Raw genomic sequence first — 23,108 nt, forward strand, 5'->3', positions numbered from 1 at the left:
TAGAAAGAAAGGATCAAGGGACAAAATCCAGTATGTCTTTCAGAATTAATTCTTTCTGAACCCACAAAAGGAGTCAGTGTGAAGAAGTCAGATGGATTTTTCATGCATACAGATGAGAGGGCAGAGGCAACAAAGGAGACAAAGCCAAAAGTCTACTTAAACCCCAGCAGAAGTATCAACACATACCCCAGAGAACCAAAGAGGGAACAGCGATAGACAATCCCACTGATTATGGGGCCAGGAGAGAGTAGCTCAGCCAGAGTTAGGAGCCCACGATCCAGAGCCAGAAACTATGTTGGACAGACCCTTAGTTTTTCACTGCATCTGACCTATTACTCCTAAATAATGCTCTGCTTTTTTATTTTGCTAGGCTAAGGAGAAGAATAATCCAAAACTTTTCTAAAAGCTGACAATATTCCTATACTAAAGAAATAAAGGGCAAATATTAAGAAACAGAGTTTTTATGGAAAGAAGAGGCTAGGAATAGAAGAGAATATGAAAAGTAGGAGGAGACAGGAAAAAAGAAATACAAAGAAGTGAGGTGAGACAAAGAAGAGAAACAGAAAAAAGGTAGATGAGGGCAAAGACCAGATTTTCTCCCCTGATACTATCCCTGATCTCCCTAGAAAGAAAACTTCCTGGAACGACCAAGGCTGATTAGAAACTAACAAGGGAAATTAAGAAAAAGGCTTGAACGAAAGAACTGTGCTTTCAGTGTGGCAGCAACAATCCCTTACTGGCTCTACTCTACTTCACAACATGACTGCAGCTAAAACAGAAAACTCCTGGCTTCACTGAGAAAAAGAACCTGAGTGCAGGTTTGGTTACTCAGCCTAAGGAGGACTTGTGAGCTAGGTTGAGGGCAAAAATTGAAAAGCCCTTGGAAAACTAAAAGGCTGGGAAAATTAACTCATTCAAGTATTTACTGAGTGCCTTTAAGTACAAAGCTAAACAACACAGAAGATTCAGAGTATACAATCAGTCTAATAGGAGAGAGAAAATATGGACACAAATACAAGGAAGTAACTATCATGAGAACAGTACAAACCAAATGCTATATAAGTTGAAGGTAAGGTCACTTCCTGTTAGGGTGAGCAGAGAAACCTTTATGGAGGAGACAACTTTGAAAGACTGGTAGGTTTTCAACAGGTGAAGTTCAGAGGGGGAGGGTAAATACCTTCTAGAATCTGGATAAAAACAATGGCATGAGTAAAAGCCCAACAGTGAGAAAGGCTATATGTATTTTTGAAAAACACTTTGTAGCTCATTTGGTAGGTACATAAAAGGACATGGAAGGGAATGACAGAAAATAAACCTGGGGCGAGTAATCTAATCCAGGGCAAAAATGGGCCCCAGGTACAGAGAAGGCACTCAAACAATACTGAATGAAATACTGAACAATGAGGCTTTCTGGTATGTGGTGGTCCTGGATTGAATCCCTGTCTTTAAATCCAGAATACAGGTAGAACTTTATCAGCCTGAGTAAAAAGGAAAGAGAATTCAAACCATTTTTTTTCATGGCTTAGTTACTTTTTTCTTGGAAAACCTTAAGTTATCTCAGCTCTCTTAGGCTGCCTTTGAGCAGTTCCCTAGTGGAAACACTAAGGATTCAAATCACAGAAAGTACAAAGTCATAAGAAATTCCAGTGACAGAACAAAATTTGGCCCCTCTTAGCACCTGCTGGATACCTAAGCACTGGGACTCAACCAATCCCCCTGTAAGATGGGTAACAGAGCCAGTAATGTCAGCCTAAGGCTGTGTATCTTGCTGGAAAGAACTAACTGCCCACTCTCAAAGCTCTAGAATGAAGATGGCCTCCAGCCTACCTGGGCTGCTTCAAGGAAAGTCAAACCATGTCCTCAGTGCCTTGTTTACAAAAATAAACTTCCAGAAGGAACCTTCTTCTAGTCACTGTACTCCTTAGCCAAGAGACCAAGGGAGAGGGTTTCTTGCACTAGGTGCTGATGATATTACCTATCTCTGGGAAGGAAAAATCTAGAGATACTGCCAAAATTGTAACTGGGACTTTGGTTTGAAATCTCTCTCTCTCTCTCTCTCTCTCTCTCACACACACACACACACACACACACACACACAGTCTTCAAAAAAAAAACAGCATGAAAGGATATAACATCCCACTGCAAGTAATGGTCTCTGAGATTTAAGTAGGGGAGGAGAAGGGAGTGGAATTATGTATACTTGTACACATGAATATCCAGCTTCATAGTTCAGACAGAGTGTGTTAAAGGGTAAAATCAAGAGAATTATAAGGAATTCAATTTCTTACGTACTCTGCTGCTCTCCCCAGCCCAAATAGGTCCAGTGACCTAAGAAAACCGCAAATGGTAGCAAAAAAGAAGAGTGACAGAGACAACTTTAGGAATAATTCAAAGACCGTTTCCCCATCCCACCAATGATTATACACCTTACCTTGCTTGAACCTGCCCTACTTGTATTCCATTAATTTTACATAACATGTAGAGAGCCTTCTGCTTCTATCAAGCATGAGACAAATCTACAAAATACCCTAGCTTTAATTCACCATATAGAGAATAACAAAAAACTACTTCTACACTCTTTCAAAAAAGTTTTATTTACTTAAGTAATCTCTACACTCAATGTGGGGCCCAAACTCATGACCCTGAGATCAAGAGTCGGACACTCCTCTGACTGAGCCAGCCAGGTGCCCCTGCTTTTATACTCTTAAAACTCCTTCTGGCCTAGGTCTCAGAACAGCATCATCTAGGGGCTAATATACCCTTCCTTATTCAAAATGACAAAAATTCGACCTGTCTCTAAGAAATCCTTCCTGTCTCTTTGTTCTCCAAACCTGAGCCTACCATAGTATTTCCATGAGAATCTCAGACCTGATACAGTGGAAAAGAGAGTGATTCCGTTATCTGGGAGCGATTATGTCTAATTTTGATGCTCTCCATTGAAAATTAAAAGGCCAAAGAATGGCATTAATATCTAATCTTCCTGCAGAGAAAGGGGAACCCTCCTACACTGTTGGTGGGAACGCAAGCTGGTGCAGTCACTCTGGAAAACAGTATGGAGGTTCCTCAAAAAGTTGAAAATAGAGCTACCTTACGACCCAGGAATTGCACTACTGGGTATTTACCCCAAAGATACAAATGTAGTGATCCGAAGGGGCACAAGCACCCCAATGTTTATAGCAGCAATGTCCACAATAGCCAAAATATGTAAAGAGCCTAGATGTCCATCAACAGATGAATGGATAAAGATGATGTGGTGTATATATATACAATGGAATATTATGCAGCCATCAAAAAATGAAATCTTGCCATTTGCAATGATGTGGATGGAACTAGAAGGTATTTTGATAAGCGAAATAAATCAACCAGAGAAAGACAAATATCATATAATCTCACTGATATGTGGAATTTGAGAAACAAGGCAGAGGATCATAGGGGAAGGGAGGGAAAAATGAAACAAGACAAAACCAGAGAGGGAGACAAACCATGAGACTCTTAATCTCAGGAAACAAACTGAGGGTTGCTGGAGTGGAGGGGGGTAGGAGGGATGGGGTGGCTGAGCAGCGATGGACACTGGGGAGGGTATATGCTCTGGTGAGCGCTATGAATTGTGTAAGACTGATGAATCACAGACCTGCACCCCTGAAACAAATAATACATTATATGTTCATTTAAAAAAATTAAATAAAAAAATCTAATCTTCTAATATGTAATAAAACACTATAGCCTCTGCTCAGAATTTTTTCAACTGTCTACAAAATTTAATAAAATCCATTAAAATACAGAAGCTTTGAATGATGAGAGAAAACTGAACATTTTCTACTCATTTTTCAAAATAAAATATTCAATGTTAATTACATTTAAATCCTATTCCATACCCAAAACTGAATTTGAGGCAACTAATGTCACACACACACACACACAAAATCACTAAAAATAGGTCTTTATCCCCAGAAACAAGGAGTAATTTAGCTTCATAATTAAGAATGTGAGTACCCAAGCCAAAACTAAGTTCTTCTAGCTTTGCCACTACTAGCTATATGGTCTTAAAAAAGTTATTTTAGATATTTCTTCAACTGTAATATAAGAATATTATGAGTCTCACTGGTTACCGAAGGATTGTAAGAGAAAATGCATGTAAAGTACCTAGTACAGGCCTCTGGAACAGGGCAAGCAATTGGCATTTCTTGTTGTTTCGTCATGTTGCCAAGTTTTTGCTTGCCCTTATAGGTTCCTAATAAATAGGTATCAGGAAGACCCATACACTGATAGCCCTAGTATCTGTTGAGGGATTGTCTGTTTGGGTTAGAAAGTCCTCAGTGTTCTAAGGGTGCAGTTCCCTTGAAAATTTGCAGTTAAGATTCAAAATTCTGGAAGCACTGAATGATGCCAACAGAAGCTCATTTCATTACCTGAGTTAACTCCCAATCCTGGAGATATGGGACTACTAACCAGTCACAGTCTGTTTAATATAACTATACACTAAGAATCAGTTTTCTTCCTATACTTATCTTCTTCCTACTAACTCCATCTCTTCTCTTTATCCCTCAGGAAGGTTATGTTGGCTTACTATGCCATTTTTTAAAATTTTAATAATTTACCTAACTTTCTAACCCTAGGGAGAGAAGGAGTTTAAAAGAAAATTCTCCCAGGCTACATCATAGTTGCCATAACAACTGTGAGAGGGTAATTACCTTGCTTCTTAAAAAAAAAAGAAAAGAAAAATAATCACATAGAACTTCAGAACAACCTTCAGCCTATCAACCTAGATTGCTCCAAGCAAGTAACAATGCTGTTTCTCACTGAAACTCTGGACCCAAAGAAGCCTCTCATTGCAGGATGATGCCTCATCCTTGAATGCACCGTAACACTGCAGAGCAGTTTCTTATACATAGTAGGTGCTCAATAAATATCTATTATATGATTAAACCAAATTAATGATTTGATGCCATCTACTAGGTCCAACCCTAAGCCATGAAAATAACAGTTATGTTCTCTGACCAATCAGTTCCCTATTGTCACTTCAATGTGGTACCATTATAAGAGAAACCACACCAGTTTAATTAAGCAAGTTTCCTTCCCCACTCCAAAAACACACTAAAACATCTCACTAGCCAATAGGACAATTACTGAGGATAGTTAGGTTTTGCTAGGCATAAGTACCAATTAAAGGGTTAGGGATGTTCCAGGAAATGTAAATTATACACACAAAAGCACATTCAGTGAACTTGAAAATAGTTCTAGCATATCTGTATAGGACACTGCAGGGTTATGAAAGAAACTAATCAAAGGAGGTGCCAAGCAACGTTTAGAAATTTAGTAACATTAGGAATTTGGAATTATCTGGAGGTTAATGCAGAGCCATCACAGCTTTTTCTTTTTTAATTCCAGTATAGTTAACACAGTGTTATACTGGTTTCAGGTGTAGAATACAGTGATTCAACAATTCTATACATTAGTCAGTGCTCATCACAGTAAGTGTACTTTTTTTTTTTTAAGATTTTATTTATTTATTTAACAGAGAGTAAGAGAGATCACAAGTAGGCAGGCAGGCAGGCAGGCAGAGGGAGCCCGATGTGGGACTCGATCCCAGGACCTTGGGATCATGACCTGAGCCAAAGGCAGCCGCTTAACCGATTGAGCCACCCAGACACCCCACGGTAAATGTACTCTTAATCCCCTTCACCTATTTCACCCATCCCCCCACCCACCTCCCCTCTGGTAACCATCTGTTTGTTCTCTATAGTTAAGAGTCTGTTTTTTAGGGACGCCTGGGTGGCTGAGTCGGTTAAGCGTCTGCCTTCAGCTCGGGTCATGATCCTGGGGTCCTGGGATCAAGTCCCGTATCAGGCTCCTTGCTCAGCGAGGAGCCTGCTTCTCCCTCTGCCTGCCACTCCCGCTGCTTGTACTTTCTCTCTAATAAATAAATAAAATCTTTAAAAAAAAAAAAAAAGAGTAGAGTCTGTTTTTTAGGAGCGCCTGGGTGGCTCAGTCATTAAGCGTCTGCCTTCGGCTCAGGTCATGGTTCCAGGGTCCTGGGATCAAGTCCCACATCGGGCTCTCTGCTCGGCGGGAAGCCCGCTTCTCCCCCTGCTTGTGTTTCCTCTCTCGCTGTGTCTCTCTCTGTCAAATAAATAAATAAAATCTTAAAAATAAATAAATAAATAAAAGAGTCTGCCTTCAGCTCAGGTCATGATCCCAGGATCCTGGGATCGAACCTCACATCGGGCTCCCTCCTCAGCAGGGAGTCTGCTTCTCCCTCTGCCTCTCTCCCCCACTTGTGCTCGCTCGCTCTCAAATCAAATCTTTTTTTTAAAGTTTGTTTTTTAGTTTTTCTGTTTATTTTTACATTGTTCGTTTGTTTTGTTTCTTAAATTCTACATATGAGTAAAATCATATGGTATTAAGCATGGGAGAGAAGAATCAGATTTGACATTTTAGAACGAGAATGGTGGTACAGTGTGGCCAAAAGTTTGTAGGGTAGATGGACTGGAGACTGGTGTCAGGGAGGCCAATAAGGAAGCTACTGCACTCACCTAATGATGACCTAAACTAGGAAAGTGGCAGAGGGAGTGGAGAGATACATTCATGAGATAAAATCAGTAGGGTTTCATAAGTAATTAAATGCGGGAGGTGAAGAGGATAAAGCCTAAATAATATTGCCTAGGTTTTTAGCTTGAGCTACTGGATGGATATGACATCATTCATTAAGAAGAGAAAGACGAGAAGGGCAGATTGAAGGCAATGATGAATTCAGTGTTAGATTACTGGCTTTGAAGTATCTACGAGGTATTTCAAATGAAAATGTTTGAGAAGACAGCTGGATATATGGTTCTGGAGCTGAGGAAAGATAAGTAGAGTTGTAAGTTTTCAGAATACAAGCTGCCATGAAGACAGAGATTTTTCTGCTTTGTTCCTTACTGTATCTTTAGTGCTTAAACAGTGCTTGGCACAAAATAGCAACTCAACAAATATTTGTAAATTAATGGATAAAAATTACAATGTAAGTGAGAAAAAACAATGAGGCGGGGTGCCTGGGTGGCTCAGTCGGTTAAGCGGCCAACTCTTGATTTCAGCTCAGGTCATGTTCTCAGGGTCCTGAGATCGAGCCCTGCATCAAGCCTCCACCCTCAGTAGGGAGTCGCCTTGGGATTCTCTCTCTCCTTCTACCTCTGCCCCTCTGCCCCCCACTCTCTCTCTCTCTCCTTTTTACAAGAATGCAAAGTGATAGGCCACTTTGGAAAATAAACTGGGCATTTCTTATTAAGTTATATATACAATCATAAAACCCAGCAATCCCTCTCATATGTATTTACCCAAGAAAAACAAAAACATGTTCACATAAAATCCTATACATGAATGTTTGGTTGCTTAATTCATATTCACTAATAACTGTAAACATAAATGTCCATCTGCTGAATAAACAAACCATGGTATATCCATATAGTAGAGAGCTATTCAGGAATAAAAAGGAATGAACTGACACACACAGATGAATCTCGAATGCAATATGATTAGTGAAACAAGCCAGACTCAAAAAGCTACATACAATATGATTCCACTTATATGACTTTCTGGAAAAGGTAATATGGGCAGAAAACAAATTAGGGTTTTCATGGGCCAGGAGTGGGAGAGGTTGACTACAAAGGGGTCTAGAAAACTTTTAGGGTTGATGGAACTGTTCTTTATCTTAACTATGGTTGTGGTTACAAAACTGTATGTGTTTGTCAAAACTCATAGGACTGTACACTAAAAGGGAGAATTTTACTGTGTGTAAGTTATACCTTAATAAATCTGACTTAAAAAGGAAGAGTCCATGAAGGAGGTTGTGAAGAAACCAAAGAGGAAGAAAACCATGGTGGTGTGGTCTCTGAATCAGAAAAAAAAACAAGGTTTCAAGGAGGCAGTGGTTAACAAGTGTTAAGTGCCATAGGGAAGTCACACAAAATAAAACAAAGGCCTACTGGATTTAGAAATAAAAAGGTTACTAAAAACCTCAATAGAAATTTTAATGAATGAAAGCTGGAGTAGAGACTGTTAAGAAAATGGAAGCACATACAATGGAATAAGGAGACATCAAGAGATTCCACAGTTCATACAGTAAAACACTGAATGTGAGCAAGGTGGTAGACACTGCTTATCACAGATGCCAAAAAGAAGCAAGCAAGGAACAGACAATGGCCAAATGTGTTACAGAAAAAACTGAGTACACTAAGAGCTTCTAACACAACCAGCAACATTCTCAAATTGGGCATTCACACATAACAAATGTGTGTCAAACTGACAATTATAATGAGCACGCTAATGTTTCCCACCTCTCGAGAGCCTCAAACCTCTTCAGTTCACATATTTAACAAGTGAATAACCAATTACCCTGTAGCTCAGTGGCACCTGATGCTAAGAGTCAGGCGGTCTAGAAAACTACAGCCGCCACTGGCAATGACATTGTATTTACAATGTTATGAGTTCCGTGCAGATTAGCTTTACTAAGTGTACGTTAAGCCCAAAACTACTGAACTCCCAACACTTCAAAACCAGAAACCACAAGACCATTCCAAAATTCCTCTCTACTTTATCTCCCATGTCCAATCTGTCAATAAGCTTAATAGTTAATTCCACTCAAGTCTCCTTCCTACTGACCAAACCTTCCTCCTAGGTTTCACAGTTCTTATCAAGGAACTCATTACTTCCTGCCTGAATTACTACAGATTTTGGCTGAACTTACGACCTTCTAATCCCTGTCTCCTTGTCCCATTCAATCTACTCAGCAGATGGCAACTAATTTTCCTAAATCCAGCTTCTAATCACATCATTGCCCTTTTAATAATTTATAACCTTCTCACTATGTATGAAAGAGTATATTTATCTTTCTGGCTTTCAAGTCCTCTATAATCTGATACCAAATAAATATCAAATCACACTGTAAAACACTCACCCAAAACAAAGTCGTTATTGGCAAACAGATATTCTCACAGTTCCTGTGCTTGCCACACTTGGGAGATCGAGGAATGAGCCTGATTTCCCTTATTTGTCCCTCAACTTCTGAAGCTGGAATGTCCTTCATTTCCACGGTTTTTTGGTATAATGGAAATGTTTTTGAGTTTTGGAACCAGATAAACCTAGGTTTAAAGCCATCACTTAGTAGCTGTGTGACCTTAGGCAGGTTAACTTCTCTGCCCTTGTATTTGTCATCTATAAAAAATGAAGAGTAATACCACTTACCTCTCAAATTTGCACAAATATTGAAAATCATGTACGTACCATTTAACTCCATGTGCTAGACAAATGATAATTACTCAATAAATGTTCCCTATTCTTCCTTATTTGGTTGGTACCCATTCTTAAGTTCCTTTTAAACATTTTTCCTTAAACAATGTTCAATGACTCTAGTACAAAAAAAACTACTGACCAACCTTCTTTGTGAATATATGTATTAAAATACAAGCAAATTTAACCTACCATTATAGTAAAAGAATAATTTACCATAATCAAATAGGGTATATTACAGGAAAACAAAGATGATTTATTAATAGAAACTGATTAATGAATTCATCACATTAATAAGTCAAAGGAAAATACCCACCAACAATTGGGTAGGTACTACTGAGCAATTTTGAAATGTTCAACATCCACTCCTTATTTTTAATATAGAGGCTCTACTGAAGTATAAGATGCAGAGAAGTACACAAATCATAAGTGTATTATTCTCTTTTTTTAAAGATTTTATTTATTTATTTGACAGAAAGAGATAGCAAGAGAGGGAACACAAGCAGGTGGAGTGGGAGAGGGAGAAGGAGGCTTCCCGCCCAGCAGGGTGCCCGATGTGGGGCTCAATCCCAGGACCCCGGGACCATGACCCAAGCCAAAGGCAGATGCTTAACAACTGAGCCACCCAGGCACCCCATAAGTGTATTATTCAACGAATACTGTAAACACACTCAAGTAACCAGCACACAGATGAAGAAACAGAACAGACCAACATCCAGCAGACCTCTTCCTACCCCTTTTCAGTCATTCAACTAGACTTTTTTTTTTTTTTAAAGTAGATTCCACACCCAGCGTGGAGCCCAATGCAGGGCTTGAACTCACAACCATGAGATCAAGACCTGAGCTGAGATCAAGAGTTGGATGCTTAACCTCCTGAGCCACCCAGGAGCCCCTCAACTAGCTTTTGAACCAGCTATTTCCTCTGTGCATCACACTTTCCCCAGAGAGCCACATCACTAATTCCCCCACCTCCAAGTTCTACTCAAAAGTCATCTTCTCACTGTGGCGTAAACACTAACTACCTTATTTATAATTACAACCCAATTTCAATTATAGCATTCTCAAATGCCTTTCACCATCTACTCTTTTATTGGTTCACTCTCTAAAATTCCTATATAATTTCCTTATTCATTATATTTACTGTTTCCTCCCACCCAGGATCTTGGTTGTGTTTTGCTTCCAAATATATCCCAAGCACCTAGAACAGAACCAAGAATGTATCAAAAAAATGTTTGTAAGGCGCTTGGCTGGCCCAGTCAGAAGAGCACCCAAATCTTGATCTTGGGGTCATGAGTTTGAGCCCCACGGTGGGTGTAGAGATTACTAAAAATAAATAAACTTTTAAAAAAATGTTTGTAGAAGGAAAGGATCAAGAGACAGAGGGGAAGGGGGGGAGGGCAAAAGGGGCAGTGTGGCTGGATGTGAGAAAATGAGTATCAGCAGTACAAATATAGATACAATCTTTCTAGAGTATAATTTGACAATATCTAAAAAAAACTTAGGGCACCCTGGGTGGCTTGGTCGTTAAGCGTCTGCCTTCGGCTCAGGTCATGATCCCAGGGTCCTGGGATCCAGCCCACATCGGGCTCCCTGCTGGGGGGGAAGCCTGCTTCTCCCTCTCCCACTCCCCTGCTCGTGTTCCCTCTCTCACTGTCTCTCTCTGTCAAATAAATAAAAATTTAAAAATCTTAAAATAAAAAATAATAAAATTTAAAAAACCTAAAATGTGTATTCCTTAACTCAGTAATTCCACTTAATAGAAATGGACTAATTCAACTAATATTATTGAGCAAAGGTACTAGGAATACACAAGCGTTTTCCTTACTCATGAAATTTATGGCCTAGAGAAGAAAAATATTAATCGAATAATCAAACATATTAAGTACTATGAAGGAAAGGTACATAGTCTACGGCCATACCACCTCGAATGCGCCCGATCTCGTCTGATCTCGGAAGCTAAGCAGGGTCGGGCCTGGTTAGTACTTGGATGGGAAAGGTACATAAAAATACATAGAAGAATATATAATAGGGAAGGGGAGATTCATTTGCACCTTTACAAAAAACATATTTGTACTAAGTTGCTAACTATAGCATTGTTTTAGTAGCAAAAATTTGGAAAAAATCCAAATATCTACCAATAGGGGAGAAGTTTTAAATTATACATTTCAAATGGAATATATCAAATTTGAATTTCATCAATCTTCTGGTGCAACTACCAATTCACAAAAAAATATAAAGGACAGAAAAGTAAAATATGCAATGGGAATATATAGAGCAAAATTCGCAATATAGGAAACTGTGAGTCAAACAAAGACATGTAGTTAAATGGCTTCATTGCCTCAATAAAAAACTACAAGGAAAAAATTAAGAGATGGAGGAGGAACCGACAGATTAAAAAAGAATTATAAACTATATCAAAAAGATAAAACAGGCAAAAATAAATTCTAATGTTTAGTGATGCATACTTGAGTGATAAAACATAAAGCAAGGAAGTCATTGTCATAAAGGCTGGTAGTTACTTTTAGGGAGAAGGAGATTGGGATTGGGAAGGGGCATGTGGAGAGCTTTCTAGGGTGCCTGACAAATGTTATTTTTTTCCTATCTTATATGAATTCATTAAACATTTGTTTTATGAAGTTGTGTATCTGTGTTACATTCTACAACAGATTTTTTTAATGCATCAAACAAACTGGGTATATCATTACAATTACCACCATCTGATTATTTCATTCCCCTGAAGTCTTCAAAAGCTCCTCACTGTCTTCAAGATAAAATATAAACAGTTCGCTATGGCTTTCAAACCCAGCATGATATGAAGACTCTATGCCTCATCTCTGACCCTGCCCCACACTTATCCCCTGCCCTCAAGTCATCCAGAATTTTCAACATGCTTAGTGTCCTAGTACCATAAACTCTTTTCTCCTTTATTTGAATGACTCCTACTAATCTTTCAAAACTCAATTTAGGTTTTGGAGGAAGGAAGGATGAACAGGTAGGGCCAGGTAGGGCACAGGGAAATTTTAGGGAACAGAAACTATTCCATATATTACTAGAGTGAATACATTTGAAGAAAGAAAAGAAAAGAAAAAGAAAAATCCATAGGTTACATTATAGTTCACTCTTTGCATTGTATGTTCTCTGGGTTTTTTCAGAAAGGGCAACCAAAGGAGTGAATCTGCCAAATTGGGGTAGCCCTGTATATCTTCACTCTTTGAAAAAAATGATGTACAAAAGAGGGACTCATTTCCTTCTGCAGAGTAGCAAATACAACTTTGGTATCACTCTGTTCTCTCCAAGCCAATATGGTCGGCATATAATTTGGCATCTTTTTAATCCTCTCCCCATACTTTCCATGTATCCTACTATGAATAATCTTTCCTTTCAATCAACACATTTCAATTAGCTCCTTAAATATCATCTCTAAACTCATCTCTTGAACAAACTTATGCTATTCTTAACTATTTGCTTATTCCTCTGCCACCCGAGCACTTTCCTATTTCCAGAGTACTGCTTTGCACCTGAGGATCATCACATAAATAACATACTCAAGTTGCTGCATTTGTGTATTTGTCCTCTTCTGACCTATAAATAGGTTATGAGCTAAATCTTCTGATTCTTTTTCCATCCTCCCACCCTTCTTCTTTGAACTCCACAAATACATTCTCTTCTCTATGTATCAACTCATTAAAAACAAGAATACTCCATGAAAATATAGAAGCTTTTGGAGAGGAGGAAACAAAAACATGTAATGGATAAACTCGTACCCAGAAGCTTTGAGTTTCTTCTCTGTAATGCTTGTCTGGAGTTTCCAAGTGTCGAAACAGAAGTTAAGAAAAGTATGACAATTCTCTTTCTATCTGGGATCTGCTAAAAAGTCTTTATTTCTACCAAGAATAAACATGAACACTTTAATACTTATAAATTACCTTACAATACAGTTGACAAAGCTTTAGTTACTGCCAATATCACCAATCAGTTACCTGATTATGAGTCTTAGGAAATCTATACGTTCTGAAGAAACTAAATTTTCAACCCAAAGGAAAAGAATCCTCCCCTCCAACAAATACGGCAAATTACACTTTTTCAATAATTATCTTTTTTCTTTTTTCTCCAGAAAAGCTTTTCCCCAAAAATCCACATGGGCTGACGTCTCTCAGAGGCCAACAACCAAGCTTCACTCCCTAGTACCTTACATATCACAGAGTGAGACATAACTGTGCAAATTCCAAAAGAAACAGAAGACTAAGTCCTTGCTCCTGCAACTCACCAGCCTAGTGGAGAAAAAAATCCTACCAACCAGGAAAGAAAGGAAAGTCTAAGAAAACATGCAGAGTACATCACACTAAACTCTACTAGAAGATAATGATGGGTGGTGGGCTATTATTTCCATTATTCCTCTCCAAAACTTAAATGTTACAAGTATTCTCTCACATATTCAGATACTGCATAATTAAAATTTTTTTGACTTTTTTTTTTTTTAAAGATTTTACTTATATATTTGAGAGAGAGACAGTGAGCAAGAGGGAGAGAGCACAAGCAGGGGGGAGAAGCAGAGGGAGAGGGAAAAGCACACTCCCCACTGCAGGGGCCTGACGCGGGGCTCGATGCTGCGACTCCAGAATCATGACCTGAGCTGAAGGCAGACGCTTAACCAACTGAGCCACCCAGGTGTCCCAAGCATAATTAAAATTTAACTTATTTTTTTTTTAAAGAAAAATTAACAAGTTGGAAGAGTATACTCCAAACTATGAAAAGTAGTTACCTTGGAGTGGACTGGAGAGGAAGTATTACAGAGAACTGTAACTTTTTATATTACACATTTCTCGATCACTTAAAAATTTTTACAGTGAAGATGTTACATATTTTGGGTTTTTAAGTTTAGACTAAAAAGGGGACTGATTTAGTATGTTGGGGTGGGGGGTGACAATTCTTTGCAACACCCTGCAAAGTAACCACAAAGTTTCCTCACAAATTTTGAATTCTAACACATTATCTGGACATGATATGCCAGAATTTCTTAACCCAGCAACAAATGTGTGAAACTCATTCTAGCAGGGTGAATGAGGACAGAGGAAACATTCCTGTTGTATTCAAGGCCAGGATTTCAGGGAAACAGATCTTTGCCATGGGAAACAACCCAAAAAATAAACAATTTATTCCCTATGGCTTCAAGAAATTTTTAAAACACAGTAAGAACTCAAAAGAACCCAACTGATGAAGGGGTGTTCAACTCACAGTTAGCTGTGAATGTTTTATTTTAACACATGGTACTCTACTCTAAGACCAAGTCAAAGGATGGAAAAAATGATCAAAAGGTATCTCTCATGTATGCAAACATACATTTGGACATGTGTAAAATCTCTCGAACGATTCATAAGAAACTGCTAATGATGACTACTTCTGGGAGAAGACCCAAGTAGCCGGGTATAGGAATGGAAGGGAGACCTTTTTAACTGTATTCTCTTTAATATTTTAAAGTTTGTGTGCCATATGCATATTTCCTATTTAATAAATGAAGTAATTTTAAAATAACACAAAAGGCAGAAGGCAAATAAGAAAAGCATATTTTTCTGAACAAATTATATCTCATGAGATTTTTGTCATCATGGGATGGTAGGGAAAAGAACATGGACCTTAAGACTCAAATAGACCAAGGTTTTAACCCCAGTTCACCCACTTCCTAGAAACAAGTGGCACAAAAGAAGATAACTGGTGGGAAGACCTGATAAAAAGACTCTGGGCTGCTTTCTTCATGATACCATGCAAAGTGGCCACCAAGATTCATAACAAGGAAAACAATATATTGCCCAACTTTTTATTACAAGTGACTTGAAATGAGACCAAATTTTAACATTGAGGACATTGAACAGAACCCTTAAAATTCATATGTACTGAAAGCCACATTATGACAAAAAATGGGAAAGTTATGGAGCTATAACTTAGGAGGTAGCACCACAATGGATGGAGCTAAAAGCCAGCTGGCATAGGGACTAAACAGCCCACTTACCAGGCTTTGAATTTAAATGAATAGCATAAGTATTATGGCTTGGGGGAGTGGATATATTTGTAATTAAATCCAAAGTGACAGTGTCCCAGACAAACCTGGGACACAGGAATTCAATAATTTCCCAGGTCTCCCAGGACTATCTTGAACACCTATCACCCAATTTCAGTGCAGGACATTAAGAAAGCTATCAGAAGTCTTAGTATACCATGCTAATGTATTGAAGGAGCCTGCCATGCAATAGCAACATAGCATTGCAAAAACATATAGAGGACAGGCTGAGTCCTGTCCGTTCAAAAATTATGGTGAGGGATTCTTAATCATAAAACATGGATTCACCCAGTATATGCTCCTAAAAGGACACTACTCCTAGTTGAGACTGTGAGGCCACAAAGTTCTCTAAGAGTTAGATCTCCTGATAGGTAGGGGCTATCAGTATGGTGGCTACTGTTATCTCAAAATAGTAATACAGAAAAGAAAATTACTGGAGAAGAGGCCACAGGATCTGATGCCAGCCAAGCTTCCTGTTTATCTGGAGCTGTGCAAGGTGGTTAGGTCTGACAGTCATGAAGTGAAAGGTCCTCTCAAGTTGGTGTCCTCTAGTATAAAATGCTGGGGTGACAGTCTCATGGTCTACTCCATATGATCATACCCTGACGCAGTAAGTACTTGCTAACTGGGTCTACTCCTTCTGGCATGGGGCGGGTCCAGAATGGAAGAAAGAAATTCTGAATCAGAAACAGATAAAATTTACTGCCTACTAGAATCCACCATCACCTGACCGGGAAAACAAGTCCTGGCGCCATTGGGAGGCAACCAGAACACCCCATAAGCTTAAAGTTAGTCTTGTTTATGGTAGGGGAGAAATGGGATTAAGAGCGGCATTGGCAGTATCAGCCCAGAGTTTTGTGTTTGATTTTGGTCAAGGAATTATACCATCATCTGTATAGTACACTGGAATCTAATCTTCCAGATGGGGAATAACTGGTTATATATAGAATGGCCCATTTCTCTGCCTCCCCAAAAAGGTTTATTAGAAATAATATTAGAATAAGTCACAGCGGGGCGCCTGGGTGGCTCAGTTGTTGGGCGTCTGCCTTCGGCTCAGGTCATGATCCCAGGGTCCTGGGATCGAGCCCCGCATCGGGCTCCCTGCTCCGCGGGAAGCCTGCTTCTCCCTCTCCCCCTGCTTGTGGTCTCTCTCTCTCTGTCAAAATAAATAAATAAAATCTTTAAAAAAAAAAAAAAAAAAAGAAGTCACAGCATGGCAGTGGACAATTTTAGATGGAAACCAAGAATAATAGGAGAATATTAGAGGACTATTTGAATGTAGTACAGACTAGGGATACTGCATGTCAGGCCTGATGGCTTAACAGTAGTGGGAAGCACTGAACACCTCCAGCTTCCTGTCAAAGAATCAACAATATCAGCATTATGGATCACTGGGAAATAAAACAAAGAGTTGGAAAGGTAAGGTAAGTCATTTTACACAAACATGTCTCCTTTTGGTATGTTGGCAAAAAAGATCCTTTTGAAGTTAGTGGTGCCCAAATAAGATGTCACAACTTGGTAGCCAACCTGTTGGTAATACTTCTCAACACTTGGTCTCTATCATTCATGGATGTGACTCACATCCAACTCTTCTGAACTTATTCATACTTTAAGAAAAATGTTAAACAATAAGTTCAGTTATGCCCTATTTTACTAATTTAAAAGACTGATTCATACTCAGGAAATTTTGGTTTATGCTCTGATCTGTCACTACTTATAAGCAATATTGTAACAAAACCAGTGAAACACACCCTTCACAATCAGAGAAATCTCTGAAACACCAATGGTGGCCTGTATCTCAAAAATTCAAGCTATCTTCAAGGTCATATTACAAATAAAAATAACAAACCCCAGGGGCGCCTGGGTGGCTCAGTCGTTAAGCGTCTGCCTTCGGCTCAGGTCATGATCCCAGAGTCCTGGGATCGAGCCCCGCATCGGGCTCCCTGCTCGGCGGAGAGCGTGCTTCTCCCTCTCCCACTCCCCCTGCTTGTGTTCCCTCTCTCGCTGTGTCTCTCTCTGTCAAATAAATAAATAAAATCTTAAAAAATAATAATAATAATAATAACCCCAAAACCATTTTATTTCAGACATAGTAATTGATTAGGAGAGACCCTAGGGATATCACTAATAAAAGCGACACAGAAATTTTAAGAACTACTTAGAACTCCCTATCAAGGAAACACTAGTATTTTTTTTTAATTTTATTTATTTGACAGAGAGTGAGCGAGAGAGGGAACACAAGCAGGGGGAGTGGGAGAGGGAGAAGCAGGCCTCCTGCCAAGCAGGGCGCCCAATGCGGGGCTCAATCCCAGGACCCTGAGATCATGACCTGAGCCAAAGGCAGTTGCTTAACCGACTGGGACATCCAGGTGCCCAAAGGAATCACTAGTAAACTACACTGTGTCAACCTCAACAACCAACTATTGTTCAATTAAGTCTCAAATCCAAACGGAAAAAGTAAATCTACATGACTTGCCTCTACACTGTCAGGCCATTTTCTAATATTTATTGCTTTTTTTTAAATTATCATACACAAAATGCATTTAGAGAAAAACTGCAAAGTACAAAACAATATAAAGAAAAAATAAAACTTTCCTACAATCCTATCCCTGAGAGCCACTATTAAAACTGTATTTCCTGGGCACCTGGGTGGCTCAGTTGGTTAAGTGTCTGCCTTCAGCTCAGGTCATGATCCCAAGGTCCTGGGAGCATACGGCTTCCTGTTCAGCGAGGAGCCTGCTTCTCCCTCTCCCTCTGCCTCCTGCTCGCCCTGCTTGTTCTCTCTGTCAAATAAATAAATAAAATCTTTAAAAAAACAAAACTGTATTTCCTTGGAGTTTTTTTTTTTCCTATGCTTAGGTGAATATAATTTATTTTTTAGATAATTGAGATCATACTATTTAATCACCTTAGGATCCTACTTTTTAAAACTTATTCACATAACTATCTCCTGTATCTTAAACTATTTAAAAGCATAGCACTCCATCACATGGAAATGCCACAATTACCCATTCTTTCAATATTTTTGCAATTTTTCTCCACTATAATTAAAGTCTATATGTAAATGTTCCTTTGCATCTCAACTTATTTTCCTTGAATATCTCCTAGAAGTGAAATTACTGAGTTAGAAAGGTTGTGCTAATTTTGACACCCTGGCAGAATATGTAAGCAGTCATCCCATCAAATCCTTGGCAGATACTAAATCACTTTTGATTCACTTCTCAATTGCAACCAGTGATACCATCATCGATGATACGGTGGGTGGGCTGTAACAACCAGACATGTATAAAAATTGAAAATAGCACGGGGTGCCTGGGTGGCTCAGTTGGTTGGGCATCCAACTCTTGATCTCAGCTCAGGTCTTGATCTCAGGGTCATGGGTTCAGGCCCTGTGTTGGGCTCCATGCTGGGTGTGGAGCCTTTTTAAAAAAAATTGAAAATAGCATTAAGTTGTAGAAATCAGTAGTCCTAAGATTGTTTGGTGTGGCAACATGGTGTGCTGTTTCATTCTTTGACAAGACATAGGTAGAAATATCCTTACTGAAGAATGAAGTTTGAATACCTTAGAAAATTTAAATACCTTTGGAAAAGGAATAAACCAGTTTATCTCTCTACACCAACTTCCTGTATGTTTAACCCTGTGACTAAGGTAAATATTCACATTATACCATTTGCTGCAAGTGAGATGTGTATCTAATATGCAGACCAAATTGCACAGCCTCAGAATATCTCAATAAATTGAGCAAAAATTAAATATGAGAAAGCTGGCATGCAGATAAGACCTGCAAAAGTAAATATGAGGTTCAAACATTCAAGAACCATGGATCTGTTGGTATCTGCCACCAACCCTCAGTTGAGGACATAGCTGAGGAACACATCTTAAAAATGAAAGTGTATTTGGGTAACTGGGTGGCTCAGTCGGTTAAGCATCTGCCTTCCACTCAAGTCACAATCCCAAGGTCCTGGGATCAAGGCCTGCATCGCATCAGGCTCCCTGCTCAGTGGGGAGCCTGCTTCTCCCTCTCCCTCTGCCAGTCCCCCTGTTTGTGCATGCTCACTGGTTCTGTCAAATAAATAAATTAAAAATCTTAGAAAAAAAAAAAAAAAGTACATTCACTCTCTTTTATGTGACTCTATAAAATCAAATCTGCTAAAATGTCCTGGAACAAAAGTAATGGGCTATTGTGCTGGTAATCAGAATGATCTGAAACAAAGATATAAAGGCAATCAATGGGGAAAAAAATAACAGCCTTCTTAACAAATGATGCTAGTACAATTGGATATCCACATGCAAAAAGATGATCTTAGACCCTTAACTCACACCACATACAAATGCAATGAATGAACCTTAGTTGGATCCTAAATTAGGACAAAAAGGGCAAAACTATTTTTGGGAAAATTAGAGAATTTTGTATAGAGAGTAGATATGAGAAGCCACTATGAAATTTTGTTAAAATTTTTAGGTGTGATAGTTTTGTAATCGTATGTGGGTTACATTCAAAGGTAAAAAACAACTTTCAAGAACCTTGAACTTTAATTAGTAGGCTTGTTGTGAGTAATAGCATTACATTAATCCCGAAATTTGCTTATGCACATTATAGGACAGAGCAAATGAATACATAATTTGGTATTCTTGGGAACAAGGGTTCTCATTGAGAGAAAAAGGAACATATAAATATGGAATGATGGAAGGTGAGGAAAAACCTGTGGTGAGAGTGTTAATTGGTAATAACAGTATGAACACAGAGTTAGGTATGTAGTTTGTTTTCCTAGCTCTGTCCATTCAAAGAGCCAAAAAGCAATAGTACTCCAGTAGCAATAAGCATGACCAGTTCCAAGATCTTGATTTCTAAATACCATTCCCCATTAAAACGAACCAGGGCTCACTGGAGAAGTGACTTATTCTAAGACTGAGGCAGTAAAAGGACAAGATGAGCCTGGAACATTCAGCACCAGGAATGGAAGGAAGTATTAAAGAATGATGGGGCCATGTCAAAAGGACACAGGATCTGGTTTAAAGGGATTCCCATAGGCCAAATTTGGGACAATTTGAGCGAAGACAGTAACAGAACTGTATTATAAAACACTGAGTTAAAAAAAAGAATTCACGAGGGGCGCCTGGGTGGCTCAGTCAGTTCAGCAACAGACTCTTGATTTCAGCTCAGGTCATCACCTCAGGGTTGTGAGATCAAGCCCCACATCAGGCTCTGTGCTAGGTGTGGAGCCTGCTTAAGATTCTCGCTCTTCCTCTCCCTCTGCCCCTTCCCACTCCCATGCACTCTCCCTCTTGCTCCCTCTCTTACAAAAACAAAAACAAGGGGTGCCTGGGTGGCTCAGTCGTTAAGCGTCTGCTTCGGCTCGGGTCATGATCCCAGGGTCCTGGGATCGAGGCCCGTATGGGGCTCCCTGCTCCGCGGGAAGCCTGCTTCTCCCTCTCCCATTCCCCCTGCTTGTATTCCCTCTCTCGCTGTGTCTCTCTCTGTCAAATAAATAAATAAAATCTTTAAAAAACAAAAACAAAAACAAAAGAGTATATCCAAATAATTGGGGTCAGACACACCTTCAAACCAAAGCTAGGAGTAAGGGCTTCTTTAGAGGAGCAGTCCAGTCATTTGTGAAAATATTTTGAAGGCATCTCACAAGTAACTGCAGATGACTGACCCTAAAAGAAAAGGTAGTGGAGGGACCACACCTGTGAAGGTTCAGTACTAGTAAGTTATAGGGTCATGTGATATGACAGCTAAAAGAAACCTAGAGAACAAAGTCTGCAGGGGCGGGCAGGCTGTGGGGAACGTGGTGGCAGCAGACCTCGCCCAGATCGCTGATGTGGACATTGATTCCAACGGCATCTTCAACTGACATCTATGACAAAGTATCGAGCAAGATGCAGAAGAAGGGCTATAGTTGTAGTGCCTGGGAGGCGGGCCCATCTCCCACCAGAGCCAGGACAAGAAGATCCACGTGTATGGCTATTCCATCGGTTATGGTTGTCCCAAAACTCCATCTCCACCAAGAAGATCAAAGCCATGTACCCTGACTACGAGGTCACCTGGGCCGATGACAGCTACAGAGGCCTGCCCAAGGACCCAGCTGTATCCCGTGGCCAGGCGTTGGAGATCAACACCAGGCTGGCCCAAGCACCCCGGTTTACCTCACCCACAGGAATTAAAAATGTTATCACCCCTGCTGTTCGCCCCCACCCTGGACAAAAAAATTTTAAAAAAAGAAAGAAAAGAAAGCTAAAGGCCATTTAGACCAACTCTCCCCTTTTATACATCAAGAAACTGAAGAAGAGGGGCACCTGGGTGGCTCAGTCATTAAGCCTCTGCCTTCGGCTCAGGTCATGATCCCAGGATGCTGAGATCGAGCCCCACATCGGGCTCCCTTCTCGGCGGGAAGCCTGCTTCTCCCTCTCCCACTCCCTCTGCTTGTGTTCCCTCTCTCGCTGTCTCTCTCTGTCAAATAAATAAATAAAACCTTAAAAAAAAAGAAAAAAACTGAAGAAGACTTCCAAAGTCACTCGAAGATATAGCAGCAAACCCAGATCTAGAACAAGGATTCAATTATTCCATTACTCTTCTTAACAAGTTTTAGCTATTAAAAGTAGTACATTGTTGGGAGTGCCTGGCTGGCTCAATCAGTTAGAGCGTGTGACCTCTGATCTCAGGATCATGAGCTGGAGCCTCACACTGGGTGTAGAGATTATTTAAAAAAAAAAAAAAAAAGTAGTACACCGTTAAGTATTAGAAAACGTAAGATGCAAAACAGGATTAAAAAGTCATAATGCGGGGCGCCTGGGTGGCTCAGTTGTTAAGCGTCTGCCTTTGGCTCAGGTCATGGTCCCAGGGTCCTGGGATTGAGCCCCACATCAGGCTCACTGCTCCGCGGGAAGCCTGCTTCTCCCTCTCCCACTTCCCCTGTTTGTGTTCCCTCTCTCGCTGTGTCTGTCTGTCAAATAAATAAATAAAATCTTAAAAAAAAAAAAAAGTCATAATGCCATAGATGAATGGATAAAGAAGATATGGTATACATAATGGGATATTACTACAGCCATAAAAAATAATGAAATCTTGCCACTTGCAATAACATGGATGAATCTAGAGGATATAATTCTAAGTGAAATAAGTCAGTCAGAGAAAGACAAATACCATATTACTTCACTCATATGTGTAATTTTTTTTTTAAAGATTTTATTTATTTATTTGAGAGAGAGAGAGAGTGCAGGAGCAGAGGGAGAGGGAGAAGCAGACTCCCCGCTGAGCAGGGAGCCCGATGTGGGGCTCGATCCCAGGACCCTGGGATCATGACCTGAGCCGAAGGCAGACGCTTAACCAACTGAGCCACCCAGGCACCCCTCATACGTGGAATTTAAGAAGCAAAATGAACAAAGAAAAAAAGAGACAAACAAAAAAACAGACTCTTAAATATAGAGAACAAACTGGTAGTTACCAGAGCAGAGGTGGGTGGGGTAATAGGTGAAATAGCTATAGGGGATTAAGAGTACACTTATCATGATGAGCAATGAGTAATGTATAGAACTGCTGAATCACTATACTTTATACCTGAAACTAATATAACACTCTATGTTAATTATACTGAATTAAAACAAGAAGAAAAAATAGGTAGTACCATATAAATGTAAGTTTTTGAGTCCTTCAAAATAACCTGCTGGAATTTCATTTGGAACTACTTACTGATTTCTTTTAGATTAAAATTGGAAGAACAAAAAAAAATGTCAATCCCACATACCAGAGACAAATTTGATTATTATTTTGGTATGTCTATTTCC

General features: G+C 39.5%; 1 protein-coding gene across 6 annotated transcripts in view; it reads right to left on the bottom strand.

Annotated features, from left to right (window-relative positions):
• The window catches only part of UNC13B (unc-13 homolog B), a 217,069-nt gene that overhangs the window by 105,155 nt on the left and 88,806 nt on the right, over positions 1-23,108 (bottom strand). For 2 of the 6 annotated variants that reach the window (XM_032396859.1, XM_032396863.1), the window contains exon 8: positions 2,293-2,328. The exons of the other annotated variants lie outside the window; for them this stretch is intronic. In XM_032396859.1, coding sequence (XP_032252750.1) covers positions 2,293-2,328 — 36 coding nt within the window. The remainder of the gene's footprint in view (positions 1-2,292; positions 2,329-23,108) is intronic. 6 annotated transcript variants of the gene reach the window in all.

The sequence above is a fragment of the Phoca vitulina genome, unplaced genomic scaffold (genome assembly GCF_004348235.1).
Source record: "Phoca vitulina isolate PV1807 unplaced genomic scaffold, GSC_HSeal_1.0 scaffold94, whole genome shotgun sequence".
NCBI classification, from domain to species: domain Eukaryota; kingdom Metazoa; phylum Chordata; class Mammalia; order Carnivora; family Phocidae; genus Phoca; species Phoca vitulina.